Below are 18,077 nucleotides of genomic sequence, written 5' to 3'. Positions count from 1 at the left end.
CATGAATCATACTGGTGGAAGACGCCATTGTCACCTTGTCTCCAAAAGGCTTGGCAAGTGAAATCAAAGATCGAGATGATGCTCATTTGGTTGTTTTTTTTTTTATTTGAGGGAGATAGTGCATTTGGAGTTCGTTCCACCAGGTGAGACTGTTAATTGTGCTTTTTATTTAGAGGTTCTAAAATTTTTGTTTAACTGTGTATGACAAAAAAGGCCTGATTTGTGGCAGACCTGGGGGCTGGTTTTGCCTCCACAACCTGCTCATGCAGCCATCTCAGTGCACCAGTTTTTGGCAAAAAACTATCTCATGTACTTACTTGTCATGCCTGTCTTGTCTCATGTACTTACTTGCCTGACCTCACTCTGTGCAACTTCTTTTTGTTTCTGTCAATGAAGAGGGACATGAAGGGACAGGGATTTGATGACATAGAGGAGGTGAAGAAAAAAATGAGAAAGGTGCTGTCATCCATCCAAACAGATGAGTTTGAAAAAAGGTTTCCAAGAATGGAATTGCAGATTTTGCAAATGTATTAAGTGTAATGGATAGTACTTTGAAGGTGATAAGGTTGTTTGTAAAAAACATTTAAATACATAGCTTTGAACAATTCCATTGGTGGGGGGTGGCGGGCGGTGGCAGGGAGAGTACCTCCTCATATAATCGTGGTAAAAGAATTGACAATAAAACAAGTCAATGTGAGAAATCAGAAACCCAGTTATAATAAAAATATCCAAAAAGCTTGCAGAGAAGAGAAACAGAAGAAAGTCTTCTACCAAGAATCAAATGTCATAATTTTTAGAAGCTTCTTAGAAGCAATTTCAGAATTCTTGTAGAGATGACTTTAATATCGAATCCTATACCCAACCAAAGTATTATTTAAATTGCAAGTAGAACAATGGCATTTCTTACATTCAGGAAGTAAAAAAAAATATCTCCCTTGTGCTCTTTCTGAATGATCAATGGCGGATACCCTTTGACAAAGTTAGGGACTACAAAGAAACAGGGGTGCTAGCTCTGGGAAGAGTTGAAAGGAACTCCCAGGATGGCAACTAGAGGGGCAGACCTCAGAGTAACCTCTGAATTGAGGTCGTCCTTTTTACAAGGGCATAGTCAGCTGGCCAGGTTATGTTTGCCTTTGGGTTTGTCCTCAGGAAGGAAACTCTTTTCTTACTCTTCTACCTGAAGGAGGGTCCTCTAATTTGAATGTCTGCCTCCAGTTATCACAAACAGTAATTATTAGCTTAACAACAGCCAGGTTGTTACAAAAGTTTAAGAACAGTGAAGAATTCAACCAAGGCAGTAATGGGGGACATAAAAGAAAATGCTAAATTAAGAAAGTTGGAGGAATAGTAATTGAGAAGAGGTGATGATAAAAGAAAATGCTAAATTAAGAAAGTTGGAGGAATAGTAATTGAGAAGAGGTGATGACTGACTGAATCACGAAACTCTCTTCTCAGTGTGGAAAGAGACACCTGGAGTAACTCATGTTTCTAACTTACTCTACTGAGTTAATAATAGTGTTGCCAACGAAGGGAGTAACACAGTAGGAGGAGTTGGTTAGAAATAAACACAAGTTTCATTTTAGACAAGTAGACTGTAAAGTCTATCTAGTTAAACAATTCAGGATAATGAGTCATTCACTTACCTATTGATAAATAAGAACCCGTTCCTTCTTTGAAAAAGCTCTTAGTTAATATGAGAAATAAATGCATGAAATGCCTAAGTTTAATTTAGTGTGTGTATTAGACAAGGTTCTCTAGAGAAACAAAGCTAGGACACTTAACATTATATATAATATATGTATATATATATGAATAGATATATACAGCATGAAGGAATATAACAGCTAATTAGTCCACACAGCAGTACAGAGGGCTCAGTTCAACTCACCTCCGTGGAACAGTTAATATACTGGAAATCCTTCAACTCACAGAGGGCTGCTGGGTCTAAGGTCTAGGAAGCAGACAGCTGAGTCTTCCTTAGAGCAATGCAGGTAGTCTGGCCACAGGCAGCAAACAGCAGGGCAGGTCACCTACCGTCATCCCGACTACAGGATCCAACAGTCCCAAGCTCAAGTGATATATATATACCAGTAGCATGATGAAGCAGGTCTTGAAGAAACCTAAAGCTATAGCAACATGATCCATGGGTTGGGTGTCCCATGGGCAGTGTAGCTCACAAGTTGAGGCAGTGAACTAGCTAAGGCAGCCGCATGCTAGTGTGATCACCAGAGAGCAAGAGAGAGCGAGAGGCAGGGCTTGCCTATCCATTTATCTCTTTCCCCTCCAGTCAGACTGCAACCTTATTAATCCCACATGTTCTTATTGCCAAGTTAACACAATAAACCTAACTATCACAGTGGATTAAGTGTAACATTTTGAACATGTGCAATGTGTGGAGACAGCTCATAGGAGGGAATGAGTTGCCCAGAGTTGGGGGTGAAAGTCAGTAAATACTCTGCACGACTGAGGGGTTTGCTTATTAAGCCGGGCAAGAAAGAATATTCCAACACATACAGAGGAATTATACTACATACTGTATTTGAGGTTCCAAAAATAGTGTAATATTATTAATATCTAAGGTACAAAGGCGCCAGCCACTCCTCAGGAGTAGGATGAGACTTTCTTCGCCCATAAAGATTTATAGCCTCAGAAAACCAGTGAGATAATTCTACTCTGGTTTATAGGGTCTCTATGACTTAAAATAAGCTCAACATCAGTGAGTTTCATTTTGGTAAGGTACAAAGGAAGGGGCCTGGCAGTATGGTGGATTAAGCATTGCTCTGCTAACTGCAAAGTCAACAGTTCAAACACCCAAGCCACTTTGCAGGGGAAAGATGAGACTGTTCCCCAATCGTGAAAACTGTAGACAGAAGTCAGGTATGTGTCCACCTTCCAGCTTCCTTTATCTTATTCAGACAACCATCTCTCCCATGGACTGCTCTTTCTCTGCTAGGTTTGATAATCTGTTGCTATGGCCACACAGAACATACAGAGAATACTCATGAATATGGGAGTTTATTGGGGAAGTTAAGTCATGATCAGAGCATATTAAGGGTACAGTACTGTGGTTCACAACAGCACCTCTTCGGTCATCAGCACATCTCTCTGGTTCTCAGCCTCTCAGCCACATGCTTCCTTGGTTTTTACCCTGCTTGGGCCAATGTTATAGGGCTTCTCGGGCCCTAAAAAAGTGCCCAAAGGTCACTCCACTCTCAGCCAGCCAGCCCTCCGAGTCATGCACTCAGCTTTACTCATTCTACGGGCCCGGAAGCCTGCTGCTCTGTCTCATGATCTCTCTTCAGGAGTCCTGCTACCACTTCTCCGTGCAAGAACCCAGCTAGGCTGGGGGCAGTTCTCTTCTTGTCACATGGGGTCACTCTGAGTCAGTCCATTGCCACCAGCAACAAGAACAAATTCTTCCTGTCACCAACTTCTCCCCTTCCATTTCCCATAGCCTGCTTTCTGTTTCTTTGCATTGTCAAGGTTGATAATATTTGCTTTCTGGGTTTATCATCATATTTAAGTTTTTTCATGTTTGATCTTCAGGTTGAGTTTAAAAGTTGAATTGCAATTATTGGATTTATTTCTATAAATATTGTTCACTGCAGAGCAAAGTATTGTGTGGGGATTCTTCTCTGTGCATTCAGTATCACAAACTTTGAGCCACTTGAAAGGAAAATACTCCTCTGTTTTCTTTTACTGTATCAAATGCCCTCAAATTATGCCACATTTAGTTGGTAACCTGGCACCTACATATGTTACCAAAATAGATCAGAAGTGGCCATAAAATTACACAGTAGACAATCAGAGAATGACCTTCTTGGACACTCTCAGGGAGGAAACAAAGTGAGGGGAAAATGATGGAAAACACAGAAGGAAAATAATTTTAAAATAATAAGGGAACATTCCAAATGGCCAGCTTTCTGAGAGCTGAACTATATTTGAATAACTTATGTCCCTCAATCCTGATCCAAAGATAATATTGCTGCTGCTGAAACTTGGGCTTTGTACTGTACCAGAGTTTATTAATTGTCCTATTTCATTGAGGAAAAAATGCAAAGCAGACAGAACACTGTCTTAACTAGCTGGAAATATTCCACTACTTCATGGAAAGCAGCTCTCCCAATGGTTCCTGTGGAGGCCAGACTCTTGGGCTAGCCAACACAGCTCTGCCGTGTGTCTTGATGGGGCGTGCACAAAGAGGAATTTTCCTCAACTTACTTGATTATGATTTACAGTGTTTCTGTGCCCTGAAAACACAGCAATGGTTTCTTTAATACCAAACTATAATTTCTTAAAATAGACTGCTAACGATTGCTTTCATTTATTTAGTTATGGGAGATGATGCAGGCATGGCTTGTATGAATTCTTATAAAAGAATGAATTAATTTCATAAGTTTCATAATTAGTGATATCCCTGTTCTATAAGAATATGCTGTGAGTGCAATTTATGATCACTGCTTCTTATTTTGGCATCTCTGGGTTGGGGATGGGACTCTTGCTTTATAAATAAGGTATTAAAAAATCATATCAGAGGGTAGACTATATTGCATGTTGTTAGACTAAGTAATACTTCCATTACTTAATACCGGAGAAAACAAAAATTTCAGCTTAAATAAAGCATTTAAACTGTATGGTGGGAGAAATGGAATTGTTCAAGTGATATGATATTTAAAAGTGAATTTCCATTACCCCACTATAGTCGTTATAGAATATTTGAAAAAGGCTATTCCCCGACCCCCAAGAAAATCAAAGGGGAGGGAAAAAAAGAAATTTTGGATTCAATTTTTTTATGTAAAAATATTGGCGTTTTTCATGTTTATTATAAAACATACTTTTAATGGCTACCTATTAATACCAACAGATGTACATACTATAGCTTAACTCCTTACATTATTGATCATTCAGATTACTTCTGGGTTTTTTTTAATGTAAATAATGTCTTGATGTGTATCTTTGCATGTAATGATTTATTTCTGAATTTAGTTTTAGTCTTATTTTTTAAGATATAAGTTCCCAAGGTTGACAACCGAAAGACTCCTGATTCAAATAACATTTTAAAAAGTCAGTACCAATTTACACGATTGCTAGTATTTTAGGAACTTGCCCAATTGATAGAAAAAGAACTTTAAGTGTACATTTCATTGATGGTTTTTTAGTTACATATCAAAATGATCCGGAAAACTTTGGTGAGCTACAGCATTGGATTGATTGAACCTAGTTTATTCAAGTAAGGCCTCAATATTAAGCCAAAAGCCATGATTTATAGTCATGATATTGCAGACCTAGAAAGGTACTTCTCTTTATGACAACAGAGAAGTGGAAGGCTGGCAATGACGAAGCTGCATGACTAGCCAAACATCCTGATTTCGAAGAGAGCTGGGATATGAGTGCTGGACGCAGTCTCCATTTAAACGCTAACTTTTGTCACTCTTGCCTTGGGAGCTTGCCACGGTAGAGCTATCTATGTTTACAAAACTAGAAAACAACGCTCCGAACGTTTGCTGCTGCTAACTGTATATAGTTCCCTGAGTCTGAATCTGTTAGATGGCGATGGATTATTGTCTTAAAAATATACTCACTGCCTAAGAAACGAATGTAAAATAGATCATTGTAAAAGCAGGTATTTTGTATATTCTCATATGGCAACCTGAAATAAAAACTTTTCCTGTAAATTTTTATAAGAGTTTTTTTTATTTGATTTTTGTTTTTGTTATTAAGAGTAGATGTATTTAACTAGCTCAAAAGAAGGTTGCTTAAAATGAAGTGATGTTTCTTGAGTTTCATGTTGCACAGTGACAGATAATAGGCCGGGGTCTATTTTATAAACATAATATGAACATGACAAAATCAAATTCTCAATATATTTGTATATATGTATGTATACACACACACACACACCAGGACAATGAACTGATAAAAATAGGAAATTATGCCCCTGTGTAACATCATCACTCAATTCTATGGCAGAATAGTAAAACAAAGTAGTAGAACTAGTAAAGATCCATTTCATAAAATTAAGAATTTTTATAGTGTGTTCACTTTAAATATGCTTATTTTGAGAAAGAAATGTTTAGACATTTTACATAGAAGAAAAATTTTGAGTTCTTAATTTTCTGCTCTAAAATCTATTTGCTAAGTATACACATCATATTATGATTATAAACAATTTAAGGGCAAGCACTTTTCAAGCTATAGGATTATGCACGTGGTCTTGGCTACTCTCTTGTTATTACCAGCAGAACTGCTGTTAGTACTAGGCCAACAACTCAATTTGTTGCTTTTCCGAACCATTTCATTGTTATATGTATTAAATAGATGAGATGAAATGTACCATATGTACTCGAGTATAAGCTGACCGTTATCAGCCGAAGCACCTAATTTACCACAAAAACTGCATTTAAAATGTGCTGAAACACTCGGCTTTTGTACGAGTATATATGGTAATTTAATGTTATTTTATGATGAAAAAAATACATCCCCTACTTATTGTGGGATAAAAGTATTTGTTTTATCATGAATATTATCACGATCCTATCATTTTCCATTAGCCTGGAAAAATGGGCATCCCTAAAATTATGTTGTACCTTCGTTATATGGCTTTAACTACTTAGCTAGGCTTTAGAAACCATTGCCAGTGAAGACTTGCATTGGGTGCAAGACCTGTTTTGTGAGGGTGGAGTTGCTCGTGACTAGTGGTGGTCGGTGCCATTGACTCGGTTCCTGTGACAACAGAACGAACCACTGCCTGGTCCTGCACCATCCTCACAATTGTGTCTCTCTCTGAGCAATTGTAGTAGCTACGATGTCAATCCATCATATCCAGGGTCGTCCTCTTTTTTGGCTGCCCCTCTGCTTTACCAAGCGTGGCGTCTCTTTCCAGAGACGGGTCTCTCCTGACAACAGTTCTAAAGCATGTGAGACAAAGTCTTGCCATCCTCACTTCTAAGGAGCATTCTGGCTCTACATCTGCCAAGACAGACTTTGTTCTTTCGGCAGTCCGTGGTACTTGGAGTCTTCTTCACCAGCACCATAATCCAAATGCATTGATTCTTCTTCAGTCTTCCTTATTCAGTATCCAGCTTTCACACTCACATGAGGTGCTTGAAAATGCCATGACTTGGGTCAGGTGCACCTTAATCCACAGAGTGAAATATTTGCTTTTCAAACTTTAAAGAGGCCTTTTGCAGCAAATTGACCCAGTGCAATGCATTGTTGGATCTCTTGGCTGCTACTTCCATGGGCATTGATTATAGATCCAAGCAAAATGAACTCCTTGACAACTTCAATCTTTTCTCTGTTTATCATAATGTTTCCTATTGTCTGAGTCATGAGGATTTGGAATTCCTTTACATTGAGTTGTAATCCACACTGAAGGCTGCAATCTTTGATCTTCATCAGCACGTGCTTCAAGTCCTCCTCAATTTCAGCAAGCTTGGTTATGTCATCTGCATATCGCAGGTTGTCAATGAACCTTCCTTAAAACTTGGTGCCCCATTCTTCTTCATATAGTCCAGTTTCTCTGATTTTTAGTGCAGCATGCAGATTGAATAAGTTTGGCAAGAAGACACAGCCCCGAAACACACCTTTCTTGATTTTAAACCACGAAGTATTTTTGTGGGACAGCTGACTCTTGATCCATGTACAGGTTCCACTTGAGCACAATGAAGTGTTTGAAATCCCCGTTCTTCTCAAGGCTCTCCATAGTTTGCTAAGATCCGCACACTTGAAGGCCTTTGCATGATCAACAGTACATAGGAGACCGCTCAAGTGATAGCCGAAGGGAGTGCACTCTGTGCAGGTTTTAGATAGCCTTCACATTGGAACGGGTTGGAACCCATCCTAAGACTGTATCCTCATAAAACACAAATCTACACGTTTCTCAAGAAAGTGGTCGCTTTTGCTTTAGATTTAGTCTAACTGTAAAAGGCAGTTGTTCCTACATTAAGGACTAAGCAACTAGGAATTTGAAAAATTAATAATAAAAATGTTTACACTACTTTTGGTAGTTCAGTATGCCCGAGAGAAATCACAAATTTATAATTATCCCTTACTAGCTAACGGAAAAATAGATGCCAGGTGGGTCAGTTTGCATAGTTGTCGTTGTTAGGTGCTGACCCATAGCGACCCTATACACAACAGAAGGGCATACTACACGGTCTGCGCCATCCTCAACAATTGTTCCTATGTCTGAGCCCGTCGTTGCAGCCACTGTGCCATCCAGGGCCTTTCTCTTGTTTGCTGCCCCTCCAATTTACCAAGCATGACTGGTCTCTCCTGACAAAAGTATGTCCTTGACATTCTGACCTCTAAGGAGCGCTCTGGCTGTACTTCTTCCAAGTCAGATTGGTTTGTCCTGGTAGCAGTCCATGGTAATTTCATTGTTCTTCTCCAGCACCACAGTTTAAACGCATGGATTCTTCTTCAGTTGAACTCCTTATTCAGTGTCCAACTTTCACAAGCATAGGAGGAAGCAGAAAATACCATGGCTTGAGTCAGGCGCACATTGCTCCTCAAAGTAACATCCTTGCTTTTCAACACGCTAAAGGAGTCTTGTCCAGCAGATTTTTCCTAATGCATGTGTTTTGACCTATGGACTGCTGCTTCCATGAGCAATAATTGTGGATCCAAGCAAAATAAAATCCTTGACATGTTCAAACTTTTCTCAGTTTATCAGGATGTTACCTATTGATCTACCTATTGTGAGCATTTTGGTTTTCTTTACATTGAGTTGTAATCCATACTAAATGCAGTCCTTCAGTATGGATGGTAGTTGGTGACTAAATTGTATGTTAATTCTGACAGCCTTATCAGAAACTCCTGGTTAGCAAGCTGGAAAATAATGACTAATATGTGCAGTTGAGGCAGAGGCTTCGACAATACAAGATACTGTGTAATACCATCATACATAGTATCCTTGGCGATTAAAAATGAATGAAAACCACTAGGCATGCATAAAAAGAGAGACTTCTGGTCTACAAAGACATCTGAAAATCGTAGGCATTCTGGGGTTTAATTTGGGATGAAAGTTAAGATTTAATGCAGAAAATTATCATAGATATTTATATAAAATGTCCAATTAAGTAAGAGTTTTCTTGCTTTTACTTCTATTGGAACATGTGAGGGAAAATTTTCTTTTCTCGGGTTATGACAAGTCCTCATTGAATGGCATCATAAGAATGATACATAGTTTCTAATAGTGGAATGATTTTCTCTTTAAGACCTAGCAGTCAAATAGTTATATGCAACGTGAAAATGATCATTTCTCTTAACAGCTGTGACATCTTACGAAGACCTTGGACTCTTTGCATTTGGATTGCCTGGAAAGGTAAATTTTCTTTTCTTCTTTACTTTGTCCAAAATTCAATTTACGTCCCACCCCCAATCCCCCCACCCACCCCCCACCCCACATGTTAAGGGAAAAGGTATAAACGTAGAGAGCAATAAATGGGAATAAACCTAAAGTAAAATGGGGGAAAAAGAGAATGATGGGAGCAATATTTGCCCTTCCTAAAATACATTAATACCTTTAATTCAGCACTTAAATCTTTTAGTCTATTTTACCCTATTGGGGAGGAACGACATACATTCAAAGCAGTACCAATGGCCTATTTTGAGCTTTTCCTAATAACTTGGTATTCTCTGAGCAAATCCTGATAAAGACAGATGAATAATCAGCCCAGGATTAAAATTATAACCGGACTATTTGTGAAACTGAGAATTAGAAAGTCATTTCAATTAGTAGTTCCACAGTGCTGGGAGATTACCCAATGGTCTCCACAATTCTAGGTGAGGACATTGAGGCCCTGCTTGTCCCCATTTACCTAAAGGCAGTACCAGATTCTAGAACCCCATATTCAAATTCTGCTGCTTCTCCTGCTCAGAATAAGGAAATACAGTTTATTTATTGGATTCTCTATTATAGATAGTTTACTAAACCAAACCAAACTAAACCCAACCCAAGCCATTGCTATAAGTTCTGACTCATAACAACTCTGTATAGCGTTTCCGAGACTGCGAAATCCACGTGGGAGCAGTCAGCGTCTTCCTTCTGACAGCAACTGGTGGGTTTGAACCTGAGTCAGCCTTGTGGCTAACAGCTCGAGTACGAAAGGGAATGTTTCTATTTTATGCCATGTCCTCTTACGTCTTGGACCTTAATAACCTTGAAATCTGAACAAAACAAAGATGTGTTATCAGAGGGTAGTCCCTGAACAACCTACTGCCATCAAATTGGTTCTGACTCATGGTGACCCTATAGAGGGCTCCCAAGACTGTACATCTGTATGTGAACTGACGGTCTCCTCTTTCTCCATCCGTGGGTTTGAACCACTGACTTTGAGGTTAGCAGCCCAATGCCTAACCCACAATGCCACTGGGCGCCTTATCTGAGGGTAAAGGGTTTTATCAGTCATTGCTTGAAACAATTTCAGGTTTTTTAAAGATCAGGATGTTTGGTAAAATAAGTAATTTCCTGCATCTAGTTTATCCAAGGAAGAAGAAAAAATACTTACAATCTCTGGTCAATTAAAATGATCATCTGTGAACATGACTTATCACTGTCTTCGTCATTATTTCACAGTACATTTGCTCTGTATTCCTTGTATACAATAAAGTCTCAAGGGCGGCTATTGGAAGATTGTTGAAAGCCTCCTTTACCTGAAGCACTAGTGTAGTCGCAATATCATTTTAATCTGTGCACCCAATGCTTTGTAGGCAGGTTCACTAGAGGGGGAGCAAACTCTGAATCAGGAGCTTGTTCTTTTGTTTGTTTGCTTGTTCTCTATCTCGTCCTCAGTTCCACAATTGGGTTTCAACTGCTCTTTTTTCCAGAAATCATATGGATATGATATATGAGATCATTCTTCTCATAATCAAGAAGACGTTAACTTTATTTACAAGTTCATGAGTTTATTTATTCACTTACCAAAGTAAATGCCATGTGTAGACACTGATTGATAAATAAACAAATCAGTATCCTGCCTTTCTAGATTTTAAATGCTTAAATTCTGTCAAATACCAGAAAGATAATGATTACTAAGCTGTTATTATTTTGTTTTTTGCAATATGCTAATAGAGGAGAAATCCAATTTATTTTTAATAGTAGCTATCTAATATCTATAGCATGTAAAAGATGTCCATAGGTAAAATGAACGAGATCTGTTACTAAGCGTCTCTTTTAAGTTGAATTTGTGTGGTAAATTGGAATATAGTGGTGATTCTCAACCTGTGGGTCATGACCCCTTTGAGGGTTGAAGGACCCTTTCACAGGGGTTGCCTGATTCATAACAGTAGCAAAATGACCGTTATGAAGTAGCAACAAGAATAATTTTATGGTTGGGGAGTTTACCACCACAGTGCATCAGGAAGGTTGAGGATCACTGGAATAGAGGGTTCTAATTCCTCCTGACTTTGGTGCAAGAAAAACTTCAAAGGCTTTTCGGTGATTACAAAGCTTCACACACACTAAATGAAGGGGATTTCGATGAGGCGTGTGTTGCAGTCTGTTGTGTCACAGCTTCAAAGGTGAGGGTAAATTTGCATAACACTAAAGAGACTGTACCAGTTGTCTTAAGTTGGACAGTTCATAACCTGAGGACAATCTATATACAAAAGTACAAAACCATTTTTCCCAAACCGCTGTGACTGATCGGCGGTAACTTTTGAGAAGGTTTATATGCATAGTTTTGTTTGCAAGATGTTAGTGTCAGACAGCACATCTCCCATGACTTCTCGCCAGAATTCAGAGCCCAAGGCCTCCAGTCCCAAACACTTAGATTGTTCCCAAGATAGGCAAGAGCTCTGATGGAATTCTTAGGAGAAGTGGGCCGGAGGGATGATCTGTTACCAGTCAAAGGTCTGGGTGATCCTTGAGGGCTAAACAGCTCCACATATATGAAATATACCCTTGAGGGTGCGCCAGCTCAGATAGATCCACAGTGATCGGAGTCATTGAAAAGCCCAACTGGAAGCAGCATGTTGAACCACCTTCTCTGATTATGAGCATGGCAAAGTGCTATGTTGACTTTCCTTGGAGTCTCGTCAGTCAAAGATCATGAGATAGCAAGCTTGCAGGTTGAACCTGGTCCTCAAGCGTATTCCATCTGTTTCAAATCTTCTTTATTTTTAACTGGTCATGACATTTTGAAAGCATTAGAATTTTTAAGCTCTCTCTGGACTGTCGGAACTGGCTGCATTGAATACACATTTGCCTCTGTCAGCACCTGGTCAGCATTGCGTAGTCACTGCCCCTTTGAAAGGGAAGGAGTTCTGTCAACTAGTCATTACTACTGCCAATTTTCTTATTTTCTACCTGCTTCACTCTGTTTTGAGCCTGAAACATTTTCCTTAGGTATTTTGGATCTGAGGCTGTTTGGGCTGGAAAATCTTTGAATCCATGTTTTTTAAATACCCGGGACATGCCCAAACCTCTTGCTATTGAGTCCATTTCGACTCATAGTGACTCTATTAGAGAGTATCACTCCCTTGAGTTTCCAGAACTGTAAGTACTTATAGAAGTTAATGGCGTCATCTTTCTCCCATGGAGCTGCTGGTGAATTTGAACCACCCACCTTTAGGTTAGCAGCCCAATGCATCGTAGTCTATTTCGACATCAGGGCTCCTTCTAATTCTTGGGACAGGGATGCTCAAAAGCTTGGCTTAAGGCCATATCATTTCCTTCTATGTCATGCAGCCTTGGTACACACACCCACATGGTCCCAGTGCACTAGTACAGGAGTGTGGTAAAGCCAGTGAAAAAAGGAGAATGAGGCCAAGTAGATTCCATTTCACTCTTTTCAGGACTTTGATAATCTGCCCATTACTGGCATTTAACACTTTAAAAATGACTGCCAGGAAAACTTTCAAAAGTGTTCTTTATAGCAACAGTGGAACTATTAAAGAATGACTTTTTTATGTGATGATTATTAATTTTATGTATTATGGCTAGGAATTTTTATTCTTTCCAATTTTTCTCCATTCGTGACTTTTGCACCTATTTTTTACTTTTAGTGCTTGAGCTTTAATAAAATAACAATCCTTTTATATTATTTCCTCTTACATCTTCTGAATACATTTGTTCTTTTATAGGTGGTGGTGGCAGGCACCATAATAATTCAGAATATTGGAGGTAAGCAATTGAAATGTACCACGTGCGCATAGATGTGATGGAGTTGCTTTAATAGCCCTTGTGACAGTAACTTCTAAATGAACTTCCAGGCAAACCTTGGCTTTCAAAAAGTGCCTCAGCCTGTTATTGCGTCTTCATCATTCTTCTGAAGTATTGGTTTTCTGTGGTTATGATAGGATACGGTTTAGAAAATCTCTCTAGGCTATTACAAAGCATTAGCCCTCTATCGTGCCATCTGCCTTCAGTGGCAGATCCTACTTTAGAGAGAGTGGTGCTGGTCTTCTTTTTAAAGCTTTTAATGGTGAGTCTGGTGAAGGTTTGCAGAACATCAGCATCAGTGTTACAGTCATAACCCAACTTGTAAGTAATGTTCTAAGAAACTGAAAATGATCAACTGGTTTTCAAAAATAAGCAGATGTGAAATAAATAGGAATCCTTTTTAAAGGCCTGTATCTTTTATTGTATTTCCATTAAAAACTGATCCTGATATTGAGACCCATGTAGAAATAAAATTTACTCTAATTGTGAATAGTTACTTACTAAAGGAAGGAGCCCTGTGGTGTAGTGGATTATGTGGTGGGTAGCTAGCCATCAAGTCAGTAGTTTGAAACCACCAGCCACTCTGTGGTGGAAAGATTAGACTTTCTACATCTGTAGAGATTTACTTACAGCCTGGGAAACCTACAGGGGCAGTTCTACTCCGTCTTCTACAGTCACTAAAAATCAGAATTAACTTGATGGCAATGAGACTTACTAAATGTATTAAACATGTAATTCTATAATTTGGGAATTGTGTTTATATATGTTGCAAAGAAGTTACTTGGTGCTTAACTGAGCCTTAATTTTCTTTAACCAGTGACTGGAGGACTAAGTAAATGTTACTCGTTCAAAAGGAAATGCAGAGAAGGAAATGCATGGCCCTTGGCTCTTACACAAGTGATCAGAGAAAATGTTAATCTTTGCATGTAAATCTTCAAAATCATTTGACATTGACAGTTTTAATCAAGTTTCTCTCTGATACTGAAAACATCTGAGCTTTTGCACGTAAACTGTTGTAAACCAAATTCCAACTGTACTTCTTAGTTTGTTGGTGACCGAGGAAAAAAATATTATTCCCTCTAATAATTGTGTTTGACACTGTCTTGGAATTCTTAAACTTTTGTGTTTTAATCTTTTGAATTTTCATAGGGAACAAAAGGTGTTAGAGAATGAAGTGAATGCTTCCTCAGATAGTATACCAAATAATTTCCTTCTAGCACACAAACCTTACCCTCCACACCAGAAGACAGGAAAATGAATTTCTTCCTTTATGACTTCAAGATTGCCTTTGACCATCTGGCCCCATCACGCTGGAGTGAGGCACTGAGGGCATGCAGCAGAGCAGCAGGGGAGCAGATGATGAACCCCCTGGGAATACCAAAAATAGACTTGGGAGACAGAGTGAGGCACCCTATCAGACTTGATCGGAAAACACTCATAAAGGCCAACAAACAAACCTTGAACTGTTTATAGGCTTTTCCATGTTTGTGAGTGGCTTTCATTTTGTTATTGTTATTCTGTTCTTGCCTTTTGTTGTTGTTATTGTTTTGTTGGTTTTGACTTCCTTTGTTGTTTTATTTGGGTTTGCCTGGTTTTTGCACTTATTAATGTATCTGCATGTCAATCTAGATAAGATAGGCGGGATAAATAACTTGGAGATGAAAAGAACGGGACCAGTGATTCCAGGAGGATATGGGAGAAGGGGAGGTGGGAGAAAGGAAGGGGGTGGGAGAACCAACCCAGGGACAAGAGAACAACAAGTGAACTAAAATCAATTTAACGAAGGTCATAGGATGCCAAGTGGACCTCAATGAAGGGCAATGTAGCAGCAAAGAATTACTAAACCCGAATGAAGGCTGAACAAGAAGGTAGGACAAGATGGAAGTAAAAAGGAAATAGAGGAAAGGAGGCAAAGGGCATTTATAGAGGCCTAAATACAGGCATGTACATATGTAAATATATACATATAATGAGAGGGGAATAGAACTATGTACTCATATCTATATGTTAAGAATTAAGGTTGCAGATGGACATTGGGCCTCAACACAAGTATTCCGTTAACACAAGAACACTTGTTTTAACAATCCGATATCCTGTGATGCTCACCTTCCCGACATGATTGCTGAAGACAAATTGGGTGCATAAGCAAATGTGGTAAGAAACCTAGTGGTGCCCAGCTATCAAAAGATATAGCATCTGGCATCTTAAAGGCTTGAGGATAAACAAGTGATCATCTAGTTGAGACGCAACAAAGCCCACATGGAAGAACACACCAGCCTGTGTGTCATGAGGTGTGGATGGGATCAGTTGTCAGGCATCTAAGACCCAGAATAAAACAATAGCCAAGGTGAATGTGTGTGTGGGGGGGGTATGGAGTGGAGATCCAATGCCCATCTGTAGACAATTGGACATCCCCTCGCAGAGGGGTCACAGGGAGGAGATGAGTCAATCAGGGTGCATTATAGTACTGATGAAACACACAACTTTCCTCTAGCTCTTTGGTACTTCCTTCACACAACTATTATGACCTCAGTTCTACCTTACAAGTCGGATTAGACCAGAACATGCACACTGCTATAGATAAGAGTCTGAAACACAGGGGACCCAGGATAGATAAACCCCACAGGGCCAACAAGGAGAGTAGAGATACCAGGAGGATTAGGGGATGGGTGGGGAGGGGAAGGAATCAATCACAAGGATCAATTTAGAACCCCTTCCCAGGGGAATGAATAATGGAAAAGTGGGTGAGGGGCAACAGAGGACGATGTAAGATATGGAAAAAATGATCTATAACTTATCAAGGGTTCATGAGGGAGAGCAGGCAGGGGAGGGAGGGGGAAGAAATAGGGGGCTGATATCAGGCTCAAGTGGGAAGAGAATGCTTTGAAAATGATGATGGCGGCATATGTAAAATGTGCTTGACACACTGGAGGAATGTACGGATTGTGATAGGAGATGTTAAGATCCTCCAATGAAAGTATTTTTTTTTTAAAAAGAACAACCTTGAAATGGCCATTCTACTTTCTCCTTGAACATATTTCACACTAAGGTAGAATTAAAACTTTGTTTCCAAATTCACACACACACACACACACACACACACACACACACACACACACGAGTGCCTTTGAAATCATTTACTTTAGCAGTATGTATTGAATAGTTGAACATTGGTGATACTTTGGAACAAGAACATACGATGTGATATTTTCAACTCCTCATTATCCTGTCCATGTGAATAGTAAAAATCGTTATATTGAATCATTCTGTAGCATTTTATAGAGAAATTTTGATTTGGGAATTGAGATCCAAATTTGTGACCCTGCACAATGCCCCAAATAGCAGTTGCTGTTTTTCATTCTGACCCCTTCCTTGTGCTCTGATCTTACATGAGGGGAGCTTCACAAAGTTCGTGGAAAAACTTGATTGTTTTTTATTACTTTTCTCAACAAACGTTTTGAAGCTCCCTCATATGTACTTACTATTGGGCACAACTCTATTTTAGTACTAGTTGTTATTCAATTGAAGCTATCTCCGTATATGCCACTCTCTCCCACTATTTGTGAAGTCCGCTTGGGAAGGAATTATATCTAAATTCTCTTTGCATCCGAACACATTGAAGCACAGCACCTGTGACTTGGCAAACCTTTGTGGAACTGAATGGAGCTGAGTAGATTTGTGTGTTGTCCTCTTTCAAAGTGTGTTAAAATATTCTGGATGTATTTATGAAGAAGAGAAGGGGGGCCAGGGTAGCTTGATCATTATCTTCAAATATTTTTAAAGCTAAACATGAAATACCAAAAGGAAACTAGACCAAGTCAGTATTGTCGGAGGACAAAGCTGGTTTTCATGGGCAAAAGTTTATAGTGAAGCTGGCTTGGGTTGCGCATTAGATATGCCTTTGTGGTGACGTGAATGGCCTACGTACATCCTGGTGAGAGGCTCCCTGGAAACAGTCAAATGGAGCTGGTTGGCCCATTGTCTGAGTGTCATGTACAGAAGCCAAAAAATACCCAAAGTGCACCCCACTCCATCATAAGCCTCCACCCAAAGGCACTCAGCTATAACTCGGTGAGTCAGCAAACCCAGCTCCCCAATATAGTGCCCAGAGACACCCAGCTCAACAAGTGAGCCTCCTGCCTGACGCCACTCAGCTTTACTTGCTTGGTGAACTACGGTAGTCTACCACTGTAGCTCATGCTTCATTCTGTAAGGGAGGTGGCTCATTTTCTACACAGGAGGATGGCAAAACTGACCGGTCCACAAGGCAGAATTCCATGCTTCACAATTAGGTCTAGTACCAATCACTCAAAACTGCAATCTATCATCAACTTTCCCCACCTTCTCTTACAACCTCTTCAGGAACAAGTTGTTTGGCTATGAATAGAACAACCATATCAAGTAATTCACTGAACCACAGAGCCATAAGAATTCTTAGGGGAATTCTTATATATTTCAGTATAGGAAAGTGAAGTGGAAGGGTTGTACTTGGTTCAGATGATGATCGCTCTCTTGTTCTTTGGGATCTTAAACGAACCAACAACTTTTATCCTAAAAGCTTTTGCAAATGCTGGTTCATTGTCACTCAGAAAAGGAGTACACCTCCTTTGTTATTTTTAATTTTTAGGGATCACCCTTTTAAGAGAGCTTCTGAGCCTAGTGAGGTCAAGTCTAAGAACTCCAGCCTTAAGAAGTAATTTTTTTCAATCATTTTATTGGGGATTCTTACAGCTCTTATAACAGTCCATGCATCCATTATGTCAAGCACATTTGTACATAGTTTGCCATCATCCTTTTCAAAACATTTTCTTTCTATTTGAGCCCTTGGTATCAGCTCCTTTTTTTCCTCTCCCTCCTTCACCCTCCCTCATGAACCCTTGATACATTTTAAATTATTATTTTCATATCT

The 18,077-nt window shown here is 39.4% G+C and overlaps 1 protein-coding gene across 2 annotated transcripts in view; it reads left to right on the top strand.

Moving 5' to 3' along the window:
• Nucleotides 1–18,077, top strand: part of SLC38A6 (solute carrier family 38 member 6) — a 72,069-nt gene that overhangs the window by 15,852 nt on the left and 38,140 nt on the right. For both annotated transcript variants that reach the window (XM_075532080.1, XM_075532081.1), the window contains exons 4-5: nt 9,276–9,328; nt 13,090–13,129. In XM_075532080.1, the coding sequence (XP_075388195.1) occupies nt 9,276–9,328; nt 13,090–13,129 (93 nt within the window). The remainder of the gene's footprint in view (nt 1–9,275; nt 9,329–13,089; nt 13,130–18,077) is intronic.

The sequence above is a fragment of the Tenrec ecaudatus genome, chromosome 14 (genome assembly GCF_050624435.1).
Source record: "Tenrec ecaudatus isolate mTenEca1 chromosome 14, mTenEca1.hap1, whole genome shotgun sequence".
In the NCBI taxonomy this organism is placed as follows: Eukaryota; Metazoa; Chordata; class Mammalia; order Afrosoricida; family Tenrecidae; genus Tenrec; species Tenrec ecaudatus.
Note: the sequence above shows the minus strand (reverse complement) of the source record. Positions and strands in the feature narration are given on the sequence as shown.